This window comes from Cyprinodon tularosa, unplaced genomic scaffold (assembly GCF_016077235.1).
Source record: "Cyprinodon tularosa strain WSP-4 unplaced genomic scaffold, ASM1607723v1 ctg280, whole genome shotgun sequence".
Lineage (NCBI taxonomy): Eukaryota > Metazoa > Chordata > Actinopteri > Cyprinodontiformes > Cyprinodontidae > Cyprinodon > Cyprinodon tularosa.
In genome coordinates, this window is record NW_024038986.1 from 320,055 (window position 1) to 344,381 (window position 24,327).

Below are 24,327 nucleotides of genomic sequence, written 5' to 3' on the forward strand. Positions count from 1 at the left end.
TGTGGAAGCTGCTGCTCAATAAAAACTAATAGTAGTTTTCAATAAGTAAGGCATGTAAAGATGAGGAGGGACGATTGATTTTCAAATGATGGCTAATGCATGCGAATCATTCAGGGTGAGAAAGCACAAGGCAGTAGATAATGGACCCCAGGGAGAGTAGCTGTCAAATTATTGACAGCTAATGGGGATCCAAATAAATAAACAATAAACGGTACGGCATTTAGCAGCATTAGAAAAGCTCAAAGATCGAGACCATTTCACATCTGTTCTTATGTGTTTTTATATTTAAGAGCATAGGGGAACACACATAGAGCAGTAATTTACTCGACTTTCAAAGGAGCATTTGTTACATCGATTAAATGAGCGGCTGGGTTCCTCCACATCGATCCCTTTCCTTCCTCACCTATACTCCCTCTCCTGGAGGATCTCAACCGGGTCCAGGCCGCGGGGTTTCTGGATGGGCGTTATGCGGTTTTGCTTCTGGTGCAGCATCATGGGTGGGAGCTGTGCCGGCTGCCCCGGGGACTGCGTCTGAGGAGGCATTACTGGGGAAGCAGCCGGAGGCACGGACGGTGGAGCAGGCGAGGGTCTGCCTGTAGGCTGAGGAGGAATCAGCTTCTGAGGAGGGTTGGATGGAGCAGCAGCATTGACCATTGGTCCTGGAAAAGAAGAATTCATCATTTCCTTTAGCTTATAAAAGAGACAAGACCACAAGGTCAACGGAAGGGGGGCGTTACACTCAGTTGTGGATAGGCTTTTCCCGATCCGATCCACGTATCGGATCGGGACGCCGATATTGGCAAAAAAAATGCGTATCGGCAAAGCATGTAAAATGCTGATCCAGTTTTTTTTTTTTTTATTCCGGTCCGTATTTTCCAGTTTTGCCGATTGAAACGATCCATTCCACTATTTTGCGCCAGTGTTCCCCTGTTTTGCATTTTTATTAAAACTTACAGTAATACTTGCACCTTTAACTGTTTACGGTTTTACTGCTCACTGTGAAATTTCAGATTGCTATTCATAATTTTGTCCAGTTTGTGTTTATCTCTTAATAAACAGGTAAGTTTGTTGTTACCAAGCATTGTGTTTTATTCAATCTCACCTAATTTAGCTGGCTAGATGTTATCAAGAGTACTAAAACCCTTTTCAACACGAGTCTTACAACTAAGGCTAAATACTTTAACTTAAACTTAAATACATGCTCGGATAGGCTGGTATCGGCCAGTATCGGTATCGGATCGGAAGTCCAAAAACAATATTGGTATCGGATCGGAAGTGCAAAAACCTGGATCGGGACATCTCTAGTTGTGGATATATTAGTCTTTTTTTTTTTTAAACAACTTCTTTCTTTTTTATATTTGATCTTATCTGCTGTAGATCTTAGAGGAACAACTTTAAATTAATCAAATAAACGGAAACATTTTTCAAGCAATGAACAGGCGTACCTTCAGGCCATGATTTAGGAGGTCCGTTTGCTGGCTGGCCTTGCATACCGGGAGGAACTCCCGCAGGTCCAGGTGGCGCCATATTGGGACCTACCATACCTAGAACAACAAATATTATAATCATCCTAATTTTTTTTTTATTGATAATCATCACTATCATAGCAAGAGTAATTGTAGAGTTTCTGTGTAATTCTATAAAGACAAGCGGCAGTTAAAAACACACTCAGCGGGCCTTTAACTCACCATGTGGTCTGTTGTAGTTGGTCTGAGCTGGCCCCGCCCCTGCACCTGGGCCCCCTCCAGGCCCAGTGGAGGGCGGCATATTGGGCATGGGCTGCTGCTGCATCCCAGGCATGGGTCTCTTTCCCTGCACGGCCAGCTGCAGATGCTCTGGAATGGGATGATTGCGAGCCAGCATCTTGTAGGCCATGATTTGGGCCCTGAGTTGGTGTAACTGGTTCTGGTTAAAGGGAGTGGGTCCACCTGCACCGCCTGGTCCAACTCCAGGACCCGGTGGTCCACCTGGACCCTGGGGTCCGCCCCTGTTTGGTTGGCCCATACTCTGAGCAGGGTCCACGGTGCCTTCCATTGGCCCGGCTCCGGGGCCCGAGGGTGGGCCGTTGGCTGGGACGGGGCTGGGCGCGTGCTCCGAACCTCCCAACGGAGAAGGGTAACCTAGCAACAGGGAGAGGAGATGATAGACCCGAATGAGATCTTGCAGCAAAAACTAAACAAAATAACTAGGACTGTCATTTTTTATTATTAAAAACAATTAACTCTGAGAAAGTGTCCAGACTTTACACACTGGGCTCAGATTGATAAAAAAAAGCATATTTCAAAACAAGCAAATTAAACATATTTAATTGAACTACAAAAACCACTGGTATGTTTTGCTGAGATTATGCAACAGACTAGTTTCTTTTCATTTTCAAACATATTGGCCATTATCCGAGCTGACGCTACTGTTAAATTAATTAATCATATACTTTGCCACAGGAATAAATGCAACATGCTTGAAACAAGCAATGTTAAAAAAAGTAACAAATGAACACCGATAAATCATCACTAGCTGCTGTGTGTGCTCTGTGCAATGACATCATCAGCATTGCAATTATAAAATTAAATTCACAGACTGCTGTATCTTTATTTCTGTTTATAATATAAAGGCAAATGGAAATGAATTGATCAGAATGCTGAATAGGCATCATCCATCCAATATCTGATCCATTAGTCAATATCAGAGCCGTTATATCTGGGCATTGGATCAGTGCATTTCCTAAAAAGAAAAGTGTTACTTTTAAATTCACTAATACTAAAAGATTCCTTAAGATGAGACAGGATGGAGAAAGTTTTCTCTCACATTCTTCGCCACCTTAGGTTTGGACTTTGACTCGGTCATTAGAACACGAACATCCTTCAATCTAAACCGTTCTATTGGAGCTCAGGTTGTATGTTTGGTTGCTACAGGAAAGGAAACCTTCATCCCAGCCTTGAATCTTAAATGATCTTCAGCGATAGTTCCTACTTCTTTTAGTTTCCACCATCTCATCAACTCTGACCAGCTTCTCTACCCCCACTGAATAACCACAACATAACTCTGGCATCATTTTCATTATCACTATTGCAGGGTTCAGCTTTTATTTAATGGGTTCTGTTGAACATTTATAAAAGCTGGAACTGTGTTTTGCATAAAAGCATGGTTCCAGTTTTAGATAAACCAATTTAAGAGAGTGTGACCTCAATCAGCCCTGACATCTGTCAATTTGAAAATAACTTTAGGAAGAAAAAAAACAAAAAACAAAAGCCTCCAAAATTATCAGAGAAAATATCTTTAAAAAACAAGGAAACCAGGGAACACAAGGTAGTGAATATCACCATATCCACAGGTGCCTTTCTCCCAACACCAGGCAGCTCATCTGGGTTTGTTGTCATCTACAAGGTACAGCCTATAAAAACACACCCTCTATGCAGTAGCTCTGCCTACCGCTGTCTGCTCTCACCACCAGTCAGCAGAAGAAGAGAAACCGGTTGGATGGGCTCACATACAGACACACTGTAAGAGTCTGTGTCTGCTCCAATGAGGTTTGTGGGATAAAAGGAGATATTTTATTTCATATTTCCCACCGATGAACTAGAAACTTATAAAGAAAAAAACGTTGCTTCATCCCTTTTCCCATTTCTCGGTTTAATAATTACCAATTAATACCGTAAACTATATCAAAGCAAACAGTAGGAAAAGAGTTACCCTGGGAATGTTGATCCATTGGGCTCGGTGGGGGGCCCATCCCGCTGTGTCCACCGGGCCTCATGCCCATACTCTTCATCTGACCATAGCGAGGGTCATCAGGCATTCCCTTATCGTGCATGGGATCCATTTGCTGTTTCAGATGTAAAAGTTTGAAATAAGGCAATCGTTTGGTTTGTGGGAAACCAGTATGAGCTACATAGAAGTGTATTCTATACTACTAGGGAAAACAAGTTTACTTTGTGCATCTGATGCATGCTGTCCTGAGGATATCCTGAGGGTCCTTGTGGCGGATGGGGATGTCCAGATCCGGGCGGTCCTGGGCTTGGTCCCATCATGCTGTGGGCTGAGCCCGGTGAGGGACCAGGGCTTGGGCCCATCATGCCTCCTGGAGATGGTCCTGGCCCTGGGGAGGGACCGGGCCGGGGGGTCCCTCCCATTGGGGGATCAGGAGTTGACATCTCTCAGGAGAAACCGGTAATGCGTGGCAGCCGTTTGTACCCCTTAAAAAAAACGTAGGAAATAAAACAACCAGACAGAGATTAGATTAGAAAATTATGTTTTTCTCGATACAGACTTTTGCACAAATTGAAACAATCATAGAGTACCTTTAATTCAAACTTTTATACCCCCTATAGTCTCTTTTCCAAGTATTAAAATGAAAGTTATTTTACATTTATAAGTGATATTTCTGCAGTGGGCTTATTATGAAAATCAAGAGGGTTGATGGGTGGGATGGAATCGGATATATGCGTACTTATATGGATAGATATGTGTACAGATAAATAATAAATCGTTAGCAAGTTAATATACTTTATTGAATACGTTTTTTTTTGTATAGGTATATATTTTTATTTCCTTTGTACTGTATTTGTATTGTGAAATTTCCCACTGTATTTGCTAAAACAGAAATAGCTTTGATAACATTGCAAATCTACTTTAATGCAATTAAAGGAGTTTAAATTTGAAAAAAAAAGGAGAAATCAGCCAATAAAAGGATATAGGGAGAGATAAGTTTTCCAGAATTGAGAAATATCTGATTTAAAGAACATTTATAATACACTGTGAAAGCCCAGTTACCCATTTGCTGGTGAAGTTTTGCTGAAAACATTAACTTAACATTATAGGGTGTTAAATAAATGAGTTTCAGTTTACACTTTTCTAAATAACCAAAAAAAAAATATATACATTTTATACACTGAGCTTTTGTTTATGCGGAAACATAAAAAGTCTAATTCTTTAAAGAAAATATTATTTCATACAATCAAAATCGGAGCCTGAAATGAAAACTAGCTGCACCTGCAAGTACAAAGTTAAATCATCTGCAAATGTGACAGAAGTTGTTTAAATGTCCCTTTGTGCAACAAAACAATGGGGGAGGGGGTATATTTATAAATAAGCTTCAAGCTGACGTGAAGAGACGCCCTAAAAAGCAATAAAATAAGAAAACCTTCCTTTTTTGACACTGTTTAAATATGTTAGCAGCAGTTTTTTACCAATTTAAACGGTTCAGACGTTGGTAGGACTTTCAGACGTTAGCCAGGCCTAGCCGGCTTTATCGGATAAGGCTACAATTAGACTATTTAAACCCTTTGAACGTTAGAATTGATCAAAATGAACAGTTTACTTGAACATTAAGTTAGGTCTTCATTATGGTTCATATAGTGTGAGGGAATAACAGAGAGCACAGCTGGCTGAGAGCAGTTTGCAAAAGTAAAACCTGAAGAAACCATCAGATTGCTAACATGCTAGCGAGCTAGTCCAGGTAGCCATCCCGGCCATGCTCTGCCGAGGCCAGTTAGAGAGAAAAAACGAGCTTTTAGGTGATATATTTTCGATGCGACGCTGCGACGTGCTAAAGATTGAAGCATCACTCATAGTGGGAGCTGATTGATCCATCGCGCCTCCCGTACACTTCGCTCACTGCTCCGTTCTTCTCCTAAAGCCGTTTTCATTCATTGCGCTCTGCCGCGCCACAGCAGAGTCTCTGTAATGACGGTGAGGCTTTTCTCTCTGAGAAAAGATTCCACTCAACTTCATGCATACCGAAAAAAAACCCGAATAAAACGTTGATAAAAGTGTCCCAGTAAAGACAGAAACACTGAAAATACTTACAAAAGAGCGGATTGTTTGTGTTTGGGTTGTGACCGGTGGACGCGTCTCTTGGATTTCCCCCTAGCCAGAAACAAAGAGCGACCTACCCGGTTGGTTTTTTTCCTACACGCCCCCCCTCCTGTGGTGCTCTACAGCGCCCCCTGCAGAGTATTACAGGCTGGAAGGAACCAGAGGCCAGCGTGGTGGGGGAGGGGAACCTGGACGAACACAGAACATAGTGGAATATTTACAATCACACTTTGCTTTAAAATACTACTTTAATGTAGATTAAACTAACTCTAAGACGTTTTGGCGCATGGAATGAAACAAAGGCACATTTTTAAAGACGTAAAACAACAGTTAACCATGATTTATTCATATTACTAGTACTACTACCACTATTAAAAGTAGTAATTATGATTATATTAATAATAATTAAATCCTGTTTTTAGTGCTGGTAGTGTCATTTTACCAACCGTTAAAAACTAACGCCACAAAAAGAGATTATTTTATTTAGAGGAATGTATCAGTATAATTTATTAATTTATATTGCTTTACCAATAAAGCAATATACATTAAAGTTAAATATATATATATATATATATATATATATATATATATATATATATATATATATATATATATATATATATATATATATATATATATATATATATATATATATATATATATATATATATATATATATATATATAAAGCTGGACTGAAGGACACCACAGAGGCATCATGAGCGCCATAACCACGGGGCTGGAATAGTGTACAGGAACATCTGTGCAGAGTATGGGCTGGAAACCCCAAGGTCAAAGTGGGAAACACCTCCAAAGGTGGTAGAGAAGCCAAGATCCTTTGGGACTTCCAGATACAGACAGACCAAATGGTAATGGCAAACCATCCGGACACTGTGGTGGTGGACAAAAAGCAGAGGAAAGCCGTTGTGGTGGACATGCCAATACCAAGTGACTGCAACATCAGGAAAAAAGAACATGAAAAACTAGAGAAATACCAGAAGAGCTGGAGAAAACCTGGAAGATCAAGGCATTAGTGGTGCCTGTGGTCATTGGGGCACTTGGGGCAGTGACAGGCAAACTTGAGGAGTGGTTACAGCAGATCCCTGGAAATACATCAGACATCTCGGCCCAGAAGGATGCAGTTCTAGGAACCACAAAGATACTGTGCAGAACTCTCAAGCTCCCAGGCCTCTGAGGACCGGAGCTTGGAGGAAAAAAGGGGGGAAGACCACCCCTGATGGGTGAGGAAGAGTTTATATATATATTTTTTTATTATTTATTTTTTTCTCAGGACGATAAGAACTGACAAAAGAAGTCATAACTGATTCGTCCATTGGACCCATTTTGTCTCTACTGTAAACTTTAACGATTATTTAGACTTTACAGTCCCTAGTAAATTACGTCTATAATCATCACTGTCTGAAGTTTATAGTGTCTATTGTGTAGGAACACCCTTCGATTTCAATTAGGCTATGTTGCAACCCAAGAAACAACCCAAACAAGGCCAGATTTCTGGAGTTTACAGCTACAGAGCCCCCTATCTGCTCAGCTTCAGTGCATGAAAGCCAAATACAATTCATTTAGTAAGGAAAAAAAAGACAGAAACATTAACGTTTTTTTGCACCTGGGATTACACAAATGTGGAAGCGAGAGCTCAGTGAAGGCCCTGTGAAGACATAGGCGCTTTGCCTAGACCAAAAAGGAAGAAGTGAAAGGCCTAAAGGTAAAACATAATCCCATTTAAGATAGAAATGTAACATCCAGCTGATGTTTGAAAAAATAAACAAGAAAATTAGGACCATTATGGTTATGTAATTTACACCAAATTTTCCCCTAAAATTGTCTATTACCCTATTGATTTCTCTATTTTTTTTTTTACATCATGTAGACACGCCTTTCCTTCCTGTTTCTGTTTAAGTTTCCCAGGTATCATGTCCTTCAGGACATACTTTATTAACAAATCCATCTAGACAGACGAACTGGCAGCAGTTGCTATCTTTTGGATTTTGTTGCATTGCAACCCAAACCTTTCTTGTCTGTTTTTCATGTTCTAACAAAATGTCTCTTCCTACATCTTTAATGAAATTAGAGTATATATAACACTATCACAGCATTATCTGTGCTTCTGCATTTATTCTGGGGGCTAAAAGTTTCTAAAAATGATTCTGAAAGACCCATAGGAACCCCCTCAGCTGACCTATGTGTTCATAAAAGTAACAATCTATTTGGTTACGGGCAACAAAGGAGGCATTGGAGATGCTGCAGCTATGGGAATTACTCTCACTCCATTGGCTTTGTGACCTTTTTTTCACCAGCTTTTCTGTGAGAAGGCAGCGCAGTATATCTACTATAAAGACAAAAAAAGCATTTTCTTTTTTTTTTTTCTTTCAAAAAAGGGTTAGGTCATAAATTTACCGTAGTTAAAGCTAACCTTAGTAAATACAAATGTTCTGATTATTAAAGAAAAACAATCTTTATAATCATTTCCAAAAATACAAAGTATATATAATGATGAAAGATTTTACAAAACCAGCCACACGTTTTGGTTCATTTGGTCTATATGGAAAGTTAAAATGGACAAAATGAAATACACATATCATGAAATAAATGCACTACATGATATAAGTAAATTGTATAGAGACCCCTACGACTACAGACATTTTCATAACCTGCTGCTATTTATTTACCATTCATTTCTGGTCAGAATATGTTCAGTGGGTAAAACATCCATGAGTAGCTTCAGTTGTGTTTTCGCTGTTTAAATGAAACTCAAGTACTAGTCTTACACTGCAAAAAAAGATCTAAATCTGATCTAAAAACAAATATTTCTTAAAATTAGTGAAATTGCAAAGGTAGACAACTCCAGAAAGTAAAACAAAGACTTTCTACTTTTTGGATCTGAATTATCCACCTATGTAGGTAAATAAGATGATCTGTAGATGCAATTCCTATTTTTTAAATAATTCAATATTTTACACTTGAAATAACAGATGTTCTGTTTGAATCTAAATGTAAATCATTGTATTCCACTGGAAAACAGTCTTTCTTGAAAGGGAAAAAACACCCATTTCAAGAAAGATTGGCTTAGTTATGGTTTTTCTTCCTGTGCATTTTACCCCTTTGTAGGGTTTTCTTTTTTATACAGGTTTCAGGTACAGAGTTTGCAATTCAATTTCCAGTCCTGGATGGATGGAAGGAATGAATTTCTAGTCCTCAATATGCCTTAGTTAGTATGTACTGATTTACCGGTAAATAAAGGAATTTACTCATATTTTACTGTAAGGAAATACATTTTCATGACTCCATTTGAACTAACGTACATACAGGATCTCATAGTTATCATGGTTTATTCAGACGTTGTAAATCTGTCATATTTGTAAGACCCTGGTGGCACATAGACCGGAACCTGTGTTAACAAAACATATGCTGAATTCTGAAAGTAGTCTCACAATAGATTGAGTTAGGCCTTAGTGTGATTATTTAGTGAAGTTTTTTATTAAAACACTTTGGTACGCAAAAATAAACTGATGTTCAAAGGTTTATGTAAATATATAACATACATTTTGTTTACAGGTAGGTGGTGCAAAATTAATCATGCGTCAACTTGTTTAATTACCCCGTTTTAATTCAAACTAGGCTGTAAAACAGGAATCTACATTTCCAGTCCGTATAAAGGGCAGCTTATTTATCCAGACTAGCTTCAAAACTAAATCTATTGCACAGAAACTGTACTTCTTTACTTTGGTAATACTAAAATACTGAAACATAATGAAATTACAGGATATTTTATTATTATTTTTTGGTTCTTAAACTTCTTCATCTGAACAGGAGATTGTTTAAATATTCTTTATTCGAAGTAAATACAAGTTTTAAGACATTCGAAACAGTTAAAATACAGCAGACTGAAACCTAACCAGTTCATGTTCCTGTCACCCTCTGAGCCAGTCCTGCAGCCTGATGTAAAGCAGGTTGTGAATCAAGTCGTCTTCCTGCTCCACAGCTGCCACACAAACATCCGGGGAACAAAGCATGATCTTGTCCTTTAACTGCTCATATTAGAACAAACTCGTCCATGCTGTTGTTTTCTTCATCATTCAGTTCATTGTCTCTCTGGATGTAAGCGAGATTGTGTGTGTGCGGGATCATTTCCTCTTCCATATCCCGCTGTTTCTCCTCAGAGAATATGAACATGGGGTAAGTCTCTGCAGATGTGGAGACGGCCTGTGAAGAAAAGGAAAGGTTCTGAACAGATCGATCGGTGCTCAATCAGTTTAAAAGAAATGTTAGCTCTGAGAAAATAGCAAGACGATCTGAACGTCATACCTCATTGACAGCTGCGCACATGCACTCAAACTCACTTGGGCCCTTAGCATAAAAACCTATGGTGCAGCTGGGGTCCATGCGAGAAAAGGACATTTTCCTGGGATTTTTACAGTGAAATGACTGCAAAAAAGGAAGACAGATAAGTTATCATGAAAAAGGGTTAGCATTAAAGAGGCAGTGTGTAATCATTACAGGGATTTACTGACATAGATGCAATAGATTAGATTTTTTTTTTTTTTTTAATTCATTACACTGTCACAAGTACAGAGCCACAGAATGAACTCTCTAAATTTAACCCATACCTTTGGCGAGCAGTGAGCTGCGGCACCAAGGAGCAGTGTGGGGATAAGAGTGTCAGTCAGTGGGAGTGGGGCTCGAAATCAGAACCTCTAGATTTTAAGCGCAACGCCCTAACCACTAGGCTACAATCCCCTACAAAAGGAAGTATTCTCCCTGTTGACCAAGAATATATGTTATTTATTAACTAAGAACTGAAAGTCTCAATTTTTATGTTTGCCTCTCCTTAGAAACTGCTATTTATAATTGCATAGGAGTGGGTTTGCATCGGTGGAGGCAGACATATTCTGCTCTACGGAAGTGCAGAGGTGACAAACTAGTGGCTTTAGAGATCACCATTAAGCTCAAACGGGAATGTGGAAAGTTATAGACCTATATACAATCCTGCAAGGACTGATAAAATATTATTTTAAAATATATCCATGTAAACTAGACTTACACCAGCCGCGAAACCACCTGATTATAATGAAGATGACCGATTTATTCTGAGCGGACTTGCATCTTTCTTCTGTCCATGTTTGTTTTGGTCAAAGTGCCCAAAACGAGGGGCAAATCACCCGGATAAAAGAGGTAAGGTGAGACCCAGCTCCTTAGCTCAGACAGAAGCAGCAGGGAATCAGTGTGAGAGCAGCGGGAGAGAGAACTCCATAACTGGGATAAGTCGGCCAGCTATGCTGCTGTTTCATGTAGCTGCAGTTTGACCGTTACCGTTACACATTGTAGCTTTAACACTGATGTGCAAAATGGTTTGTGCTCCTTGAACTTTTGCCACTTCCTCTGGTTAGATTCAAGAACATTGTGTTTATTTCAGACTGAAACAAAGTAGCCAGAGAATGATTGTGAAGTGAAAGAAAAGCAGCACATGGCTTTCAAAAGTATTTCTGAACAAAAGGAAGAAAATATATATGTGGATTTTGGTGAGCAACAATTCAGTGGAAGTAAAGCTTAAAGTCCCCGTTGGGGGTTATCCTCGCAGCTTTAGAGATATTTTATGGTAATTTTCCCCCATTCTTTGCAAAACAGTTTGAGTTTGATCAAAATAGAGAAAATGTGCAATGTCTGAAAATCTATTTTTTAATCCTACCACAGGTACTTATTAAAATCAGGCCTGAACTGTGATTGAACCATTATAACACTGGTTTGTTTTGCTTTTGAACTTCATTTTCTCCAAGTATTCTGCCACAAACATATTTAAATTTAATTCCATCTGCCTCCCCATTTACCTCAAATAGTTCCATGTCCCTTTTGAAGAAAAAAAAAGCCCACAGCATGATGCTTCCACCCCCGTGTTACATTGCAGTTAGTTAAAAGGGACAAAAATAAATAAATGTTTCATCAAATGCACAAATTTAAATCAAATAAATACATGCACCATTAAATATCCCTTAAAAAAATTACTTTTTTGAATGAATAACAAAATAATTAGATATGAAACGAAATATACATTTTATTGAATGTTCGATTAAATATTTATGTACCATTATCTATTTAATACAACATTAAAAATATAAAATCCACCATTAAATCAAGAAATTCAATTAATTAAATTCATTAAATAATTGAATATACCTTTTGAATTATGACAGTTAATAATAATATTAATAGTAATTTCGTTCCAAATAAAGTCATTTACATGACAGTTGAAATTTTTTAAAGATGAGTCTGCTGCAGAGATTCCATGAAATAAAAAAAATGTTTAAGTGCATGACTATTTAAGATAAAAATCATTTCATGATGTGATTTGAAATTAATACTTCATTATCTAATGGCACATTTAATTATTTACTTTTATACCATAATTTAATGGTTCATTCAATAGTATAGTGATGTATTAAATAAATAATGAATGGTACATTTAATTATATAATGGGACATTTAATGGTGGATTTATTGCTGAAGTTTACATTTCCTTATTTCATGGTAAATGTATGCATTTCATATTTCTATTTATTTATTAAAGGATACACATGGCTTGTTTTTCAAACCGTTACACAAATGAATTGTTAAGGCTTTCATTTTTGCTGCTCTTTCATAAAAGTCTGTTTTTTGAGCTGTAGACTTTTGCACATTTACACAATTCCTTCTGTTGGTCTATCACGTTCCTCTAAAAAAGCAGTTAAATGGGGCTTTTGGGGAGATAAATTGTGAAAAAAGTTCAAACTATGTGAATAATTTAGCTCAACCAGACTGCTGTAATTCCACTGAAACAGAGGAAGCGAGCTTTAAAGCTTAATCTATAAACCTGACCTATTCTAACCACTAATCTCTTTCTATCTCTGAACCTCAGAAAATCAAATGTAACAGTAAAACATTGAAAAAAAAACAAAAAAAAAACGTGGCACTGATTTTTGTCATACCGATGTCAGTTATAATTTGTTTTTACTATATTTTAATACGTTATTAACTCAGCAGGTCTTACAGGAAGATGTGACAGAGAAAAAAGGAAAGGAAGTAAAATGCTACCTCTAGAGCAAAGTTGTCCTTTCTTATGTTCACAGTCGGCTGACAGTAGTGAGGGTCCAAGTACAGCAGCTGGTCATCTTGATCAGAGCAGCGATGGAGGGAGGAGAAAAAAATAAAGTGTTTTTTTTTTTGTGGTAAAATCTACCAGAAAGATTAGCCATAATGTCACCTAGCATACCCTGGAAGCCGACGAAGAACAGAGAGTGCTTTGGTTTGCCACCGATGATCCCAATGCAGCACTGCAGCATCAAGAGTTTCTTTAGAAAGTAAAACACAAAAAAAACACAAAAAAAAATAAACACGTAGAAGATAAGTGAAGACATCATGAGACTCAACAGGATTTTTATAGATGATATCAGTTTTCTAAAAGGCCTGGATCTCAAAACCTTGTTTTTTTTCAAAGCACTAAAAACTGAAGCATAAAATGTGTCAGGGCGGAGAAGGAAATAATTACTGTATTTTAACGACCATAAGGCGCACCGTACTAAAAGGCGCAGTCTCAGTTATGTGTCCCATTTCTGTATTTAACACACACATAAGGCGCACCGGACTATAGGGCGCGTTTTTTATATACAGGTACATGTCCTCTACTACCTTTAAATACCTCTACTGCGTATTTAAAAATACAGCGGGCCCAAAACTGAGTATGATTGTGCTTTATTCATGTATTTATTACAAACTATTAATCAAACCTGGGAGCTGGCCATGAGACAGACACATCGCAGATGACACAGCGCTGTGATCACTCCTAAATTAACTTAAAATCCTGAAACCTGCCGACGGAATATGTTCGCTTTTATTACCGGTATCCAGGTGCCTGCAGTTTAAATTTTTTAGATGAAAAACATCTGCCAGCCACCGCGTGAACCCTGAGGCTGCCCAGCCTAGAGGCTGCTGATGAAAGGATTTCTACTGTCGGTGCACTGCTGGTATGTGGGGGTCTGAGCGCCTCCGACAGAAATAGATAATCTGGATGAACTGACTGCAATTATTAAGTTTTCAGGTGGCCTTTCTCACTTAAAAACATATTAAAACTACTTTATTCCCACTGATCACAGCAAATATAGCTGCAAGATTTAGATTATTTAGATGAAAAAACACCTGCCAGCCACCGCGGTGAAGAGGAGGAGACCCGCCCAGAGGCTGCTGTTGAATTAAGTTTTCAGGTAGAAAAATAGAGCGGGAGCAAAACTGAGTATGATTGTGCTTTATTCATGTATTTATTACAAAGTATTAATCAAACCCATCAAAGTCATCATCCTCTGTTTCTGAATTAAACAGCTGCGCTAAATCAGACATGCCAATTTCCCCTTCTTCGCTGTCAGAGTCACTTTCCGTGCAGCGCGGCTCCTCAGAAATAATGCCGGCTTTTGCGAAAGCTCGAACAACAGAGCCAGCAGACACGTTAGTCCAAGCATCTACAATCCATCCGCAAACGGTGGCGTAACTTGCCCGGCGCTGCCTTCCACTTATCCTGAAACTGTGGTCTCCGTCTGTCATCCATCGCTTCCACGCCGCTCGCAGCCTTACTTTGAACGGCCGCTTCACACCGATGTCGAGCGGTTGAAGTTCCTTTGTCAGACCCCCAGGATAACGGCGAGCACAGCGTTCATTTGATTCACCTTTTTTTCACATCGGCTGTGAGATGGGCACGCAGCGATGGTGATGCGTGGAAAAAAGCACCTGGTCTCCTCACATAGGCTACACCTCCCTCAGCTATGCTTTCATCATCTCCTCATCCATCCAGCCTTTTTCATTTGCGTTAATATCATATGTCATCAGAGCGCTGTGTCTGTCTCGCTGTCAGCTCCCAGATCAGCTTCTCTGATTGGTTGATGCGGTACGTCCAGCAGCAAAACTTCCATTTTTCCATCTCGCTGCGCCTGCTGCTCAAAACGCGCTGCGGGACCTTTTGCTGCACCTATACGCGCGTCAACCGTTGACTTTGCATGTAAACTCGCTGCTTCTGCTGCACCTGCTGGGTCCGGTTCACACCGATGTCGAGCGGTTGAATAACAGCGAGCACAGCGTTAATTTGTTTCCCCATGTTTTTCACATCAGCTGTGAGATGGGCACGCATGGAGTTACATATTAACAGCGATGGTGATGAGTGGAAAAAAAACACCTGGTCTCCTTACATTCAGCCACTCTTTCATCATCTCCTCAATGAGGAATGAGGTGGTCTCAAAAGTCGCAGTTACAACACACATAAGGCGCACCGCACCAAAGGGCGCACCGCACATTTTGAGGAAAAAAAAAGACGTTTAAGTGCGCCTTATAGTCGTGAAAATACGGTACATGATTGTCGCAGTGAATGCACTAATTCACATCTCTTTTTCCCTTTTCCTATTCAACTCAGCAAAAGCTAATTTAAGAACTTGAATTGTTCAAGTTTCCAGAGCTCCCCTGTTTCAACCTGTTACCCAAGCAGAGCTTATCAATTCGAAATTTTAGGATTCTGAGCTCAAGTCAAAATATTGGTGCATCATGTTTTATCAACAACAACATTTCAAACGTTTCAATACTTTGACACAGGAGATGTAGGAGGGATTGAGCTCTTGTCCTCCAAGTCGTACAGGAACCAGGACGATGACGGATTTCCAGCAGTGAGGGAGGGGCCGTTCACAAAGCCCCCTTACATCCTGGAGGTATACTAAAAAAATGAAAGAAAAACATAAATTCATACTACAGCATGCTGCATTCAAAGGGGTTACTCAGTGACCAGCCATGGTTACCATCGGCAATAAGCCAACCAATTGACCAGAGGTGGAAATCTGAAAAATATCCATTGATCCGACTAAAAGGCATCATATCTAGAAAATCAATCAATTTTTGCAATGTAATCATATCAACCAATCATGCATTTGATTCACTGTTGAAAAAGGACATCACAATCAAGGGTTTCCATCAAATGTAGTTGATCATTCCGCACACAGCAAAACAGAAGCCGTTACCCCTTCAGAATGACTAAAAAATACATATTTTAAAACAGCATAAAGCAAATGATAAAGCATTGCGTAACTTTGCACACTTATCTTAATCCTGATGGAGGCTGACAGGTGCAAATTCACAGCAAACAATGAGCAAGAAGCAACAAAAACGTGGGATGCAAACTCCAAAACACACATGTACAAAAAGCAGATATGACAGAAAAAGGCTGGAAACAGTACAGGAAACGTATTTTGAAGAAAGAAACATCACATAACAATGATGAACAGTGGCTAAAACAACTAAGACCCGAATATACAAACCTCCCTGAACAAGATCTTGTTGGCATCACAATGTCAGACCTCCAGCAAAGACTCTCGGGTATGAAGAACTGGACCGGGCCAGGACCAGACATGATCCACAACTCCTGACTGAACAAACTGACTTCTCTCCATAAATGCCTAGCTACACAAATGACCTGGATATTGAAGAGCAAAACACACCCTGAAAGGGCCGAACAGTCCTGATAGTATAAGATCCCGAGAAGGGCACAGTCCGAGGCAACTATCAGCCAATAAGCTGTCCTTCCACCACATGGAAGCCCCTGTCAGACATCATAGAAGCAAAGATAAACAGGCACATGGATCAAGACATGACAGAGGAACAGAAAGGCACTGGTAAAAACACAAGAGGAGCCAAACACCAACTACTGGTTGACAGAACAGTTGCCCGAGACTCTAAAATCAGACAAACAAACCTGTGCACAGCCTGGGTTGATTACAAGAAAGCCTACGACTCAATGCCACACACGGGATTCTGGAATGCCTGAAGCTGTACGAGATCAACAGCCCTCTATTGCCCCTTTTCCACCTGAAGAACCATTGTTCTTGAACTGGGTCGGGGCCTGTGCCGTGGAATCTCGATGCTTGGTTACGAGCCAATGCCTATTTGACCAGAAATGGAACAGAGTCCTTTGTCATCAGTGTTGGATATCCATCGCACACTCCATGGGGCTGTGGAAAACCAAACTTGAGGCCAACTCCAAGGCCCTCGCAAAAATCTCCATCAAATGCATTGTTCCCCCCTGCATAGGCCTGAACTCCCTCAGCCAAATAATCAAATGGGGACCTGAATAAAGAAATGAGGCCACTATCAGCAACCTCCTGATCATGAATGACAACAAGCTGTATGCTAAGAGTGACAACACATTGACTTGCACATCACCAGGATCTACAGTAGGGGTATTGGAATGTCATTCGAGGTAGAGAAATGTGGCCAGATGGTGAGAAGAACAGGGAAAGTAATCCACACAGAGGGGATCACACTCCATAAGGGAGCAGATGAAGAAAAGAGCTACAAGTACCTTGGAATGCAATGAAAACAGCCAAATACCTCCAATGGGTAAGGCAAGTTCTGAGAAGTCAGGTGAATGGTAAGAACAAGGTCCAGGCCATCAACAGCTATGCCTTGCCAGTAATCAGATACCCTGCTGGGATAACAAGTTGGCTTAAGGAGGAAATTCAGGCCACTGATGTTTCTCACCATGCATGGTGGATTTCACCCCAAATCCAGCTCCACAGACTACACACTAAGCTAAAGGAAGGAGGCAGAGGCCTGGTGAGCATTAAAGCCACCATTGAAGAAGAAACATCCTAGGTCCAAGAATACATCAGGAAGATGGCCCAAAGGGATGAAGCGCTCAGTGAATGTCTCATACACTGGAAGCTGGAAATGAAGGAACTAGAGGTACCATAATGGGGAGGAAAAGCCCGTGTAAAGGATCTACCACTGACAGAAAGCTGAAGTGGTTAATATGACAAAATCCTATCAATCTCAAGACGGCTGGGCTAAAGGAAAGTACAGAAGCACTGATCATAGCAGCACAGGAGCAGGCCTCGAGCATCAGAGAAATAGAGGCCCAGATCTACCATACCAGGCAAGATCCCAGGTACAGGCTATGTAAAGAGGCCCCAGACACAATCCACCAACTCACAGCAGGGTGTAAGATACCGACAGGAAAGGAATACACTGAACGTAATAACCAAGTGTCTGTTATAGTGAATTGAAACATCTGTGCAGAAAACAAATCGGAGATCCCCAGGTCACAATGGGAGCCACCTCCCAAAATCCTGTCGGACTTCCAGATACAAACAAACAAAATGGGTGCGGTCAACCAACCGGACATTGTGGCTTAATTTCCTGATGGTTTCATGCCATCTCAATCAATAAACCTCTTTTTTGTTTATATTTGTCAGAAAAAAACCCTAAAACACTTACCAGTACAGTCTTGTGCCACATAAACAACCAGATTGGGGAGGTCCAGTGATGCAGCTACAGCTTTCCTGTAATAGGATCAAACTCATTGTTACAATTTGAGAAATCTTCTTTAGATTCCATAAATTGTCAGTAATTCACAGCTCACTTCAGGATGTGTGCCACAATGGATGGACCATACCAGTCGCCGGCTTTCTTCCCTGAGCTTTTACCCAACTCTACCAGCTTGTGAATGCCAAACGGGGCCACAGGGTTGTCTGCAAACCAGGACACCACCCTTCTGTGGGTGGCCTCCATGGGTCTGTCCAGGAGGGAACCAACGCTCAGCTTCCTCACCCTCTTATTTCCTCCCCCTTCTTCTGCCATCCACCCACCCTCTGCGCCGTCAGCGGGGTGAAGCAGGTCCAAGTCGTCTTTGACGGCACAGTATCTCACAGACCAAGTCCAACCTCCAAAGAGATAAAAGGGATGAAGACATCAATCAGTTTCAGTCGGTGAGAAAAGTCTTCTGCCAGTTTTATAATCTTTAAAGCTTAAGTTTTTGTAGTGAAGATTTCATTGCAAATCAATCAGAAACCAGTTAATTTATTTCATAGAGCCAAACTAGCTGGCACAGATTACATCATATAATGCCATTATAGTCATGTCATGATCTCAATCTAATCACAGCTATAAAATAAACTAAGTCCTCTTATGAGATTAGTAATAGTACCCTCCAAAAGAAAAGCCTTACCTCCAGGAACATATACTACAGCAGAGTTTTATACATCATAATGATTTAAGTAAAGTAATCCCCTTTCTATACATTCACCAACTTAACATGTCCAAACTTATTAGTGCTTGGATATATAAAAATATATATACTTTGAAAAACTACTTCTACAAAAGTGTAAACATCCAATGAAAATGTATGATAGCACAATTCCTTCCACTAAATATGGTAAAAACTAAATGTAGGCATACAATATACAAGGCCTACAATATTGCCTGTGAGAGTGCTACATTTGCTTTAAACCTGACTGAACTAAGACTGTTCAGCTCTGCATAAAGTATTGCTTAATAATTGCTATTCAGTGTGCAGCAGTTAGTAACATTTGTCACTGAGGCTTCTGTTTGTCATTCAGTTAGTGACATAAATAATCCATGTTCCTGGTAACCCCCTCCTAACTGCCAGCTCTATTCTGATTTATTATTCTCATTCTCATTTATTATGGGGACCGTGGAGGCACCTCTGCCGTAGCTTTTGTGTCCATTCAGATTTGAGGTACTCGGATTGAGCCAATATGCTTGAATATCGTAAAGCAGGGGTCTTAAGCGTTTTCAAGGCCAAGGACCACCAAACTGATGGCGAGATGGAGCGGGGACCGCTTAATTATATATATTTTATATGAAATTGTGTTATATCAAACTGGTCCTACAGTCATTCTATTACAGATGGTGTCATGTAACGAAAGTTGCATGACTCCATCCAATATTTTAATAATCCTGGGTTTATTGAAGTATTTATAATTTTGATTCGGATTCATCGTTGATAGGATAGGTGTTGTGAATGAAATGGTGCCCAGCAATGTGTGCATTGATGACTGAAAGACATCTTTTGCCTCTTTTTATCGGTTTACTACAGTTTGTTGAACTCCTGTGTATTTAAAGACATTTCAATCAGTAGAATAAATTGTGGGGGGAATCTAAAAGAAAAAGTCTAATCAACCAAAACTTTCGTGACCCCCATGCGATACCTCTGTGGACCCCCTAGGGGGTCACGGAGCCCCTGTTAAAGACCTCCACACGACTCTGTGATATCGCTTGTGCTTCAGATTCATGGGTGTACAAGAAACAGGGAGTAAAATGGTTCCCAGTTGGGATTTTAGTATATATATAAACATGCAATAAAATTAGTTCATTATTTTTTATTAAAGTAAAGTAATGTGTTAAAGTCCTGGCGCTAAAAAAAAAAAAAAACATCAGATCATAAATGATAGAAATAATAGAAAATCTGTGTCTGACTCAGCAGCAATTTAATCTAATCAGCTCATTGAAAGGATATTTTCATGTTTGCGTTGTCACCTGGTGGCATCAGGTGTATCAGCAGGCCTTGAGCCAGCAGCATCTGGCCTGTACGCAGAACACACCCCCAACCGCTATCAGTGGTCAGAGAGGAGCCAGGCAGCTGGGGGAAGCCCCGTCTGTATGTCAGCCACAGGAAGGATGCAAAGGTGCGACGGAAACGCTCTTTGTCCCCTGAAAGGGTTAAGAGAACGAATTCAGATCTTTAGAAATATTATCCTAAGGTCAATCTTTGTCGAAATCTCACCATCATCTTTGAGATTGTAGGTCTTTCCCAGCATGATAAGAGGGGAGATCTTGTTGAATTTAGATTTCTGCTTCAGGGGCCAGCCTGATCAATTAGAGAAAGGGGTTACACAAGAAGGGAAAACACAAACAAAAACAACAAATCACGAATATGTGCAGAGAACAGCAGGACCGACCGTATTTCATGCTGTTCCATGCTGAGACCAGGCGGGATTTGAATTTGCCTTTTTCCTCTGCCCCCTGATCCTTGCTGCACACCTCTTGCCTTAGCGCACCAGCTGACACAGAGGGGAGCAGATCCCAGTCACCCAATTGGTCGTCAGCAACAGACCTGCCATAAATGTAGGTGGAGGACGTGGTGGGGTCCATGACTAATGCAGATCACCATGGCTGCATGAGAAGAACTGCTCCATCTCTCCGCATCAGCCTAGCAGGGCACAACAACAAAAACAACAAAAAAACACTTGTTTTTGTAAGCATTTGACACAAGAAGCACTTCATAAGGAACTTTACAGTTTATTAAAAACACAAAACATCCTTCTTTCTCTGTAACCGGCAATCTAATTTTAACCTTATTGTCTGAGATAATAAACAGAATGGCAGACATGTGACTGCGCCCTGTGACTAATGGAATGTCAGGTATGTCAATTTAACTGTAACTGCTGTGTCACTTTCTAGTCTGCTTGAAGGGAATCACTTTGCATGCTCTCTACTGCATGAAGGAATGAACATGCAGAGGGTCGGTCAGCTGTGGTGCCGGATGCAGATTCGGATTTAATTTGGTTTAATGTTGATTTGAATTGCATTAATTGTACAAATTGTGGAAATAAACAATGCAGGCACTACTGAACTGTAAATACTTTATATTGAGCTGTATACCTCAGTCTGCTGATTTTCAACCTAAAGGTCAGGACTTTCAAAATGCTCATGAGATAAGTCCCTGCAAGGAGAAATCTTACAAAATCAAGGTTTTTTTTCTCGTTTAGGAACAAAACTATTTACTATGTTCCTTTTTACTGACAATAGGAGTGTGGAAACAAATAGTTTTGGCAATATATCAAGATTTTTGGCTGCCTGATATAATATCGATCTTTTCGTTCCTAGTATCATTTTTTAAAGCAACGTTTTTTTCACCTAAAAGTGAGGGAAAATGGGCTACCTTTGTACCCCCACTCTGGCAGATAATGCTGTGTAACTCAGCGCAATATCTGTAGCAGAGGCAGTCAGAGTGGAAGAAGTGGACTGACTCAAACCCCAAGCAATATGGATACTACAAGACAATTACAAGGTCGGCTTTCTCTCACCTGAACAACATTTCCAGGATTAAAGGACTAATGTCTCAGCATGATCTGGAAAAGTTAATCCATGCGTTTATTTTTAGTCGAATTGGTTACTGCAACAGTGTTTTCACAGGTCTGCCTAAAAAGTGGATCAGACAGCTGCAGCTGATCCAGAACGCTGCTGCCTGTGTCCTCACTAAGACTAAGAAAGTAGAGCACATCACCCCAGTTCTAAAGTCCTTACACTGGCTCCCTGTATCTCAGAGAATAGACTTTAAAATACTTCTGTTATTCTATAAATCTCTGAATGGTTTAGCACCTAAATACATCACAGACTTGCTATCAGTGTATCAACCCTCCAGACCACTCAGGTCTTCTGGATCCAGCCTGCTCTGCATACCTAGAACCAGAACTAAACATGGAGAAGCAGCATTTAGTTCCTATGTTCCACTTATCTGGAACAAACTTCCAGAAAACTGTAAAAGTGCGGAAAGCCTGAGTTCCTTTAAATCAAGACTAAAAACACATTTGTTTAGGATTGCCTTCGACTGTTCTAGTTAAACAGTTCAACTGAAACATCATTAGTTCAACCTTTTTTATTTTTCTTTAGTCCAACTGTTTTTAATATTCTTTTTTGCTTCTGCTTTTTTATTTTATTTTATTTATTTTTCCTACTTGCTTTGATTCTGTTTTATTGTCCTATATTTCAATCATGTAAAGCACTTTGCATTGTCTTTGTACTGAATTGTACTATACAAATAAATTTGCCTTGCCTTGCCTAAAATAACTGAACGATCAATATCATCTGATGAACAGATACAGAGGATACTTTTTTATCTATACATTTAATTTTGATAGCAGGAAAAATATCGTTACATATGGTGATATTGTGATGTAGTGATAATATTTTATCATGACCCAAGTATTGTGAAGAGTATCGTATTGTAAAACCCATGCCAATAATCAGCCCTAACTGGCAATATGCTTTTTTTGTGCCATTCATCAAATGCAATGCTAAAAACTCTCAGTAATATTGTTTTATAGCATGCCTGGTCTTTAATAAGTTAAGTATTTTTAGGAGCTTCTGGTTCAGACAATAGATCTCTGTGATAGCAGTGGTGATACCAAAGAAAAGAACTGTCTCTTAACTCCCCCGAAAACAATAAAAGTACAAGCAGTCGATTTTTTATTTTTTTTGGAGCCTTAAAAAAAAAAAAAAGAAAAAAGAAAAAAAAAAAAGTTAGATCCTTGGTTTGTGTTAGTTTCAGTATAGAAATAAATAACAAACAAAACAACACATTTTTGGGATTTCTCATGAACTGGTGCATTATGGTTAAAAGAAAAATCAGAAATCAGAATAAGCAGGTAAAACTAGAATAATATATTATCTGGTTATTTATTGATACAAATATTTTACATTTTGGCATTTAGAATGATTTCTTTTTATTTGATTTTGCATTTATTTTATTACTTAAAAAATGTATATATATATATATACATACATACAATAAAACATAAAATAAAATTTAAAAATTATAGTTTTATATAAAATATTGTTCAAATGTGATTATTTTTCGTAAACTTTAATTAGATAGTTTAAAGCCTGATCGAAACATAAAGGGGTGTATCATTCGTTCTTTCTATTTTCAATTGTCAATCAAAAAACAAAAAATAAAAAATTGACTGGTTATTTTGTTTTTTGTTCTTTATGGTTAAACCAAAAACGAAAAAAGGATTTGTTTTTCATATATCAATTTTAAGCTCAGATCAAGAATACGAAATGGAAAAACGGACAGCAACGCATAATTTGATTTTAATATTTAATCGGTACAGTTTACGTGACCCGGAAGTTTGGTGGAGCGTTAGCTAAAAAAACAATTGGCTTACCCCCACCACGTTCGATCAAGCTGCACCAGATAAGGCAGTCGGACCTATCAGCCATGGACAGTTACGTGTTATTTCGAGGATCCAAGCGTGTGACTCTTAAGGAGGAGGACATGACAACGGAGAAAATCAGCAGGATTTTCCAGGTATAACTTTTGTCTTGAAACTTTTCTGTGCACTGTACTTTTAACTAGCAACAACAAACAGCTTCTCGATCAACATAGTGTATGGTTCTAGCGTCGCCATGGTAACCACTTCATTACCCCAACTGCTGCGCAAAGAGCTATTTCCGGGTCACGTAAACTGTACCGATTAAATATTAAAATCAAATTATGCGTTGCTGTCCGTTTTTCCATTTCGTATTCTTGATCTGAGCTTAGAATTGATATATGAAAAACAAATCCTTTTTTCGTTTTTGGTTTAACCATAAAAAACAAAAAACAAAATAACCAGTCAATTTTTTATTTTTTGTTTTTTGATTGGCAATTGAAAATAGAAAGAACGAATGATACACGGATTCTAATGGGATACTATCAATAACTTTCAGCTATTTCCATTTAACTACAGTGTCAGTAAAATGCATTTACCTGCTGTTTAATCCCATTTCTCTTCCGTTAAACAGCGACAGTTTCTGAAGAAATTGGTGGAGTACCAGGCGGGGCTGTTAGGACGGTGCTTGACTCCAAACTCGGGACCCCCGAGTGGTGAAATGGCAAAGCGGAGCGGACTCTCTCCACTGACTGGTTTCCACTCAC

General features: G+C 39.4%; 2 protein-coding genes across 2 annotated transcripts in view; both read right to left on the minus strand.

Annotated features, from left to right (window-relative positions):
* smarca4a (SWI/SNF related, matrix associated, actin dependent regulator of chromatin, subfamily a, member 4a) overlaps positions 1-4,151 on the minus strand; it is a 30,193-nt gene extending 26,042 nt beyond the window's left edge. The window contains exons 1-5 of the mRNA XM_038290390.1: positions 3,930-4,151; positions 3,691-3,823; positions 1,689-2,120; positions 1,446-1,544; positions 404-659 (exon numbers count right to left, since the gene is read on the minus strand). Coding sequence (XP_038146318.1) covers positions 404-659; positions 1,446-1,544; positions 1,689-2,120; positions 3,691-3,823; positions 3,930-4,151 — 1,142 coding nt within the window. The remainder of the gene's footprint in view (positions 1-403; positions 660-1,445; positions 1,545-1,688; positions 2,121-3,690; positions 3,824-3,929) is intronic.
* Positions 4,152-9,284: 5,133 nt separating this feature from the next.
* Positions 9,285-24,327, minus strand: LOC119786886 (cysteine protease ATG4D-like). The gene is made up of 11 exons (XM_038290451.1): positions 24,160-24,327; positions 20,585-20,835; positions 20,410-20,493; positions 20,163-20,336; positions 18,247-18,547; positions 18,102-18,166; positions 15,422-15,549; positions 13,075-13,153; positions 12,897-12,973; positions 10,137-10,256; positions 9,285-10,034 (listed from the first exon to the last, which is right to left on the minus strand). Exons 2-11 carry the CDS (start codon positions 20,775-20,777, stop codon positions 9,864-9,866), a joined length of 1,392 nt encoding a protein of 463 aa, XP_038146379.1. The 5' UTR covers positions 20,778-20,835; positions 24,160-24,327; the 3' UTR covers positions 9,285-9,863.

What these genes read in the sequence shown, in the direction of transcription:
- LOC119786886 (XM_038290451.1), bottom strand. Translation starts at nt 20,777, where the DNA reads ATGGACCCCACCACGTCCTCCACCTACATTTATGGCAGGTCTGTTGCT. An exon ending in CTACAATCTCAAAGATGATG is followed by an intron (nt 20,337 to 20,409) that starts GTGAGATTTCGA and finishes TAACCCTTTCAG; the next exon opens with GGGACAAAGAGCGTTTCCGT. An exon ending in GTTCTTCGTCGGCTTCCAGG is followed by an intron (nt 12,974 to 13,074) that starts GTATGCTAGGTG and finishes GCTCTGATCAAG; the next exon opens with ATGACCAGCTGCTGTACTTG.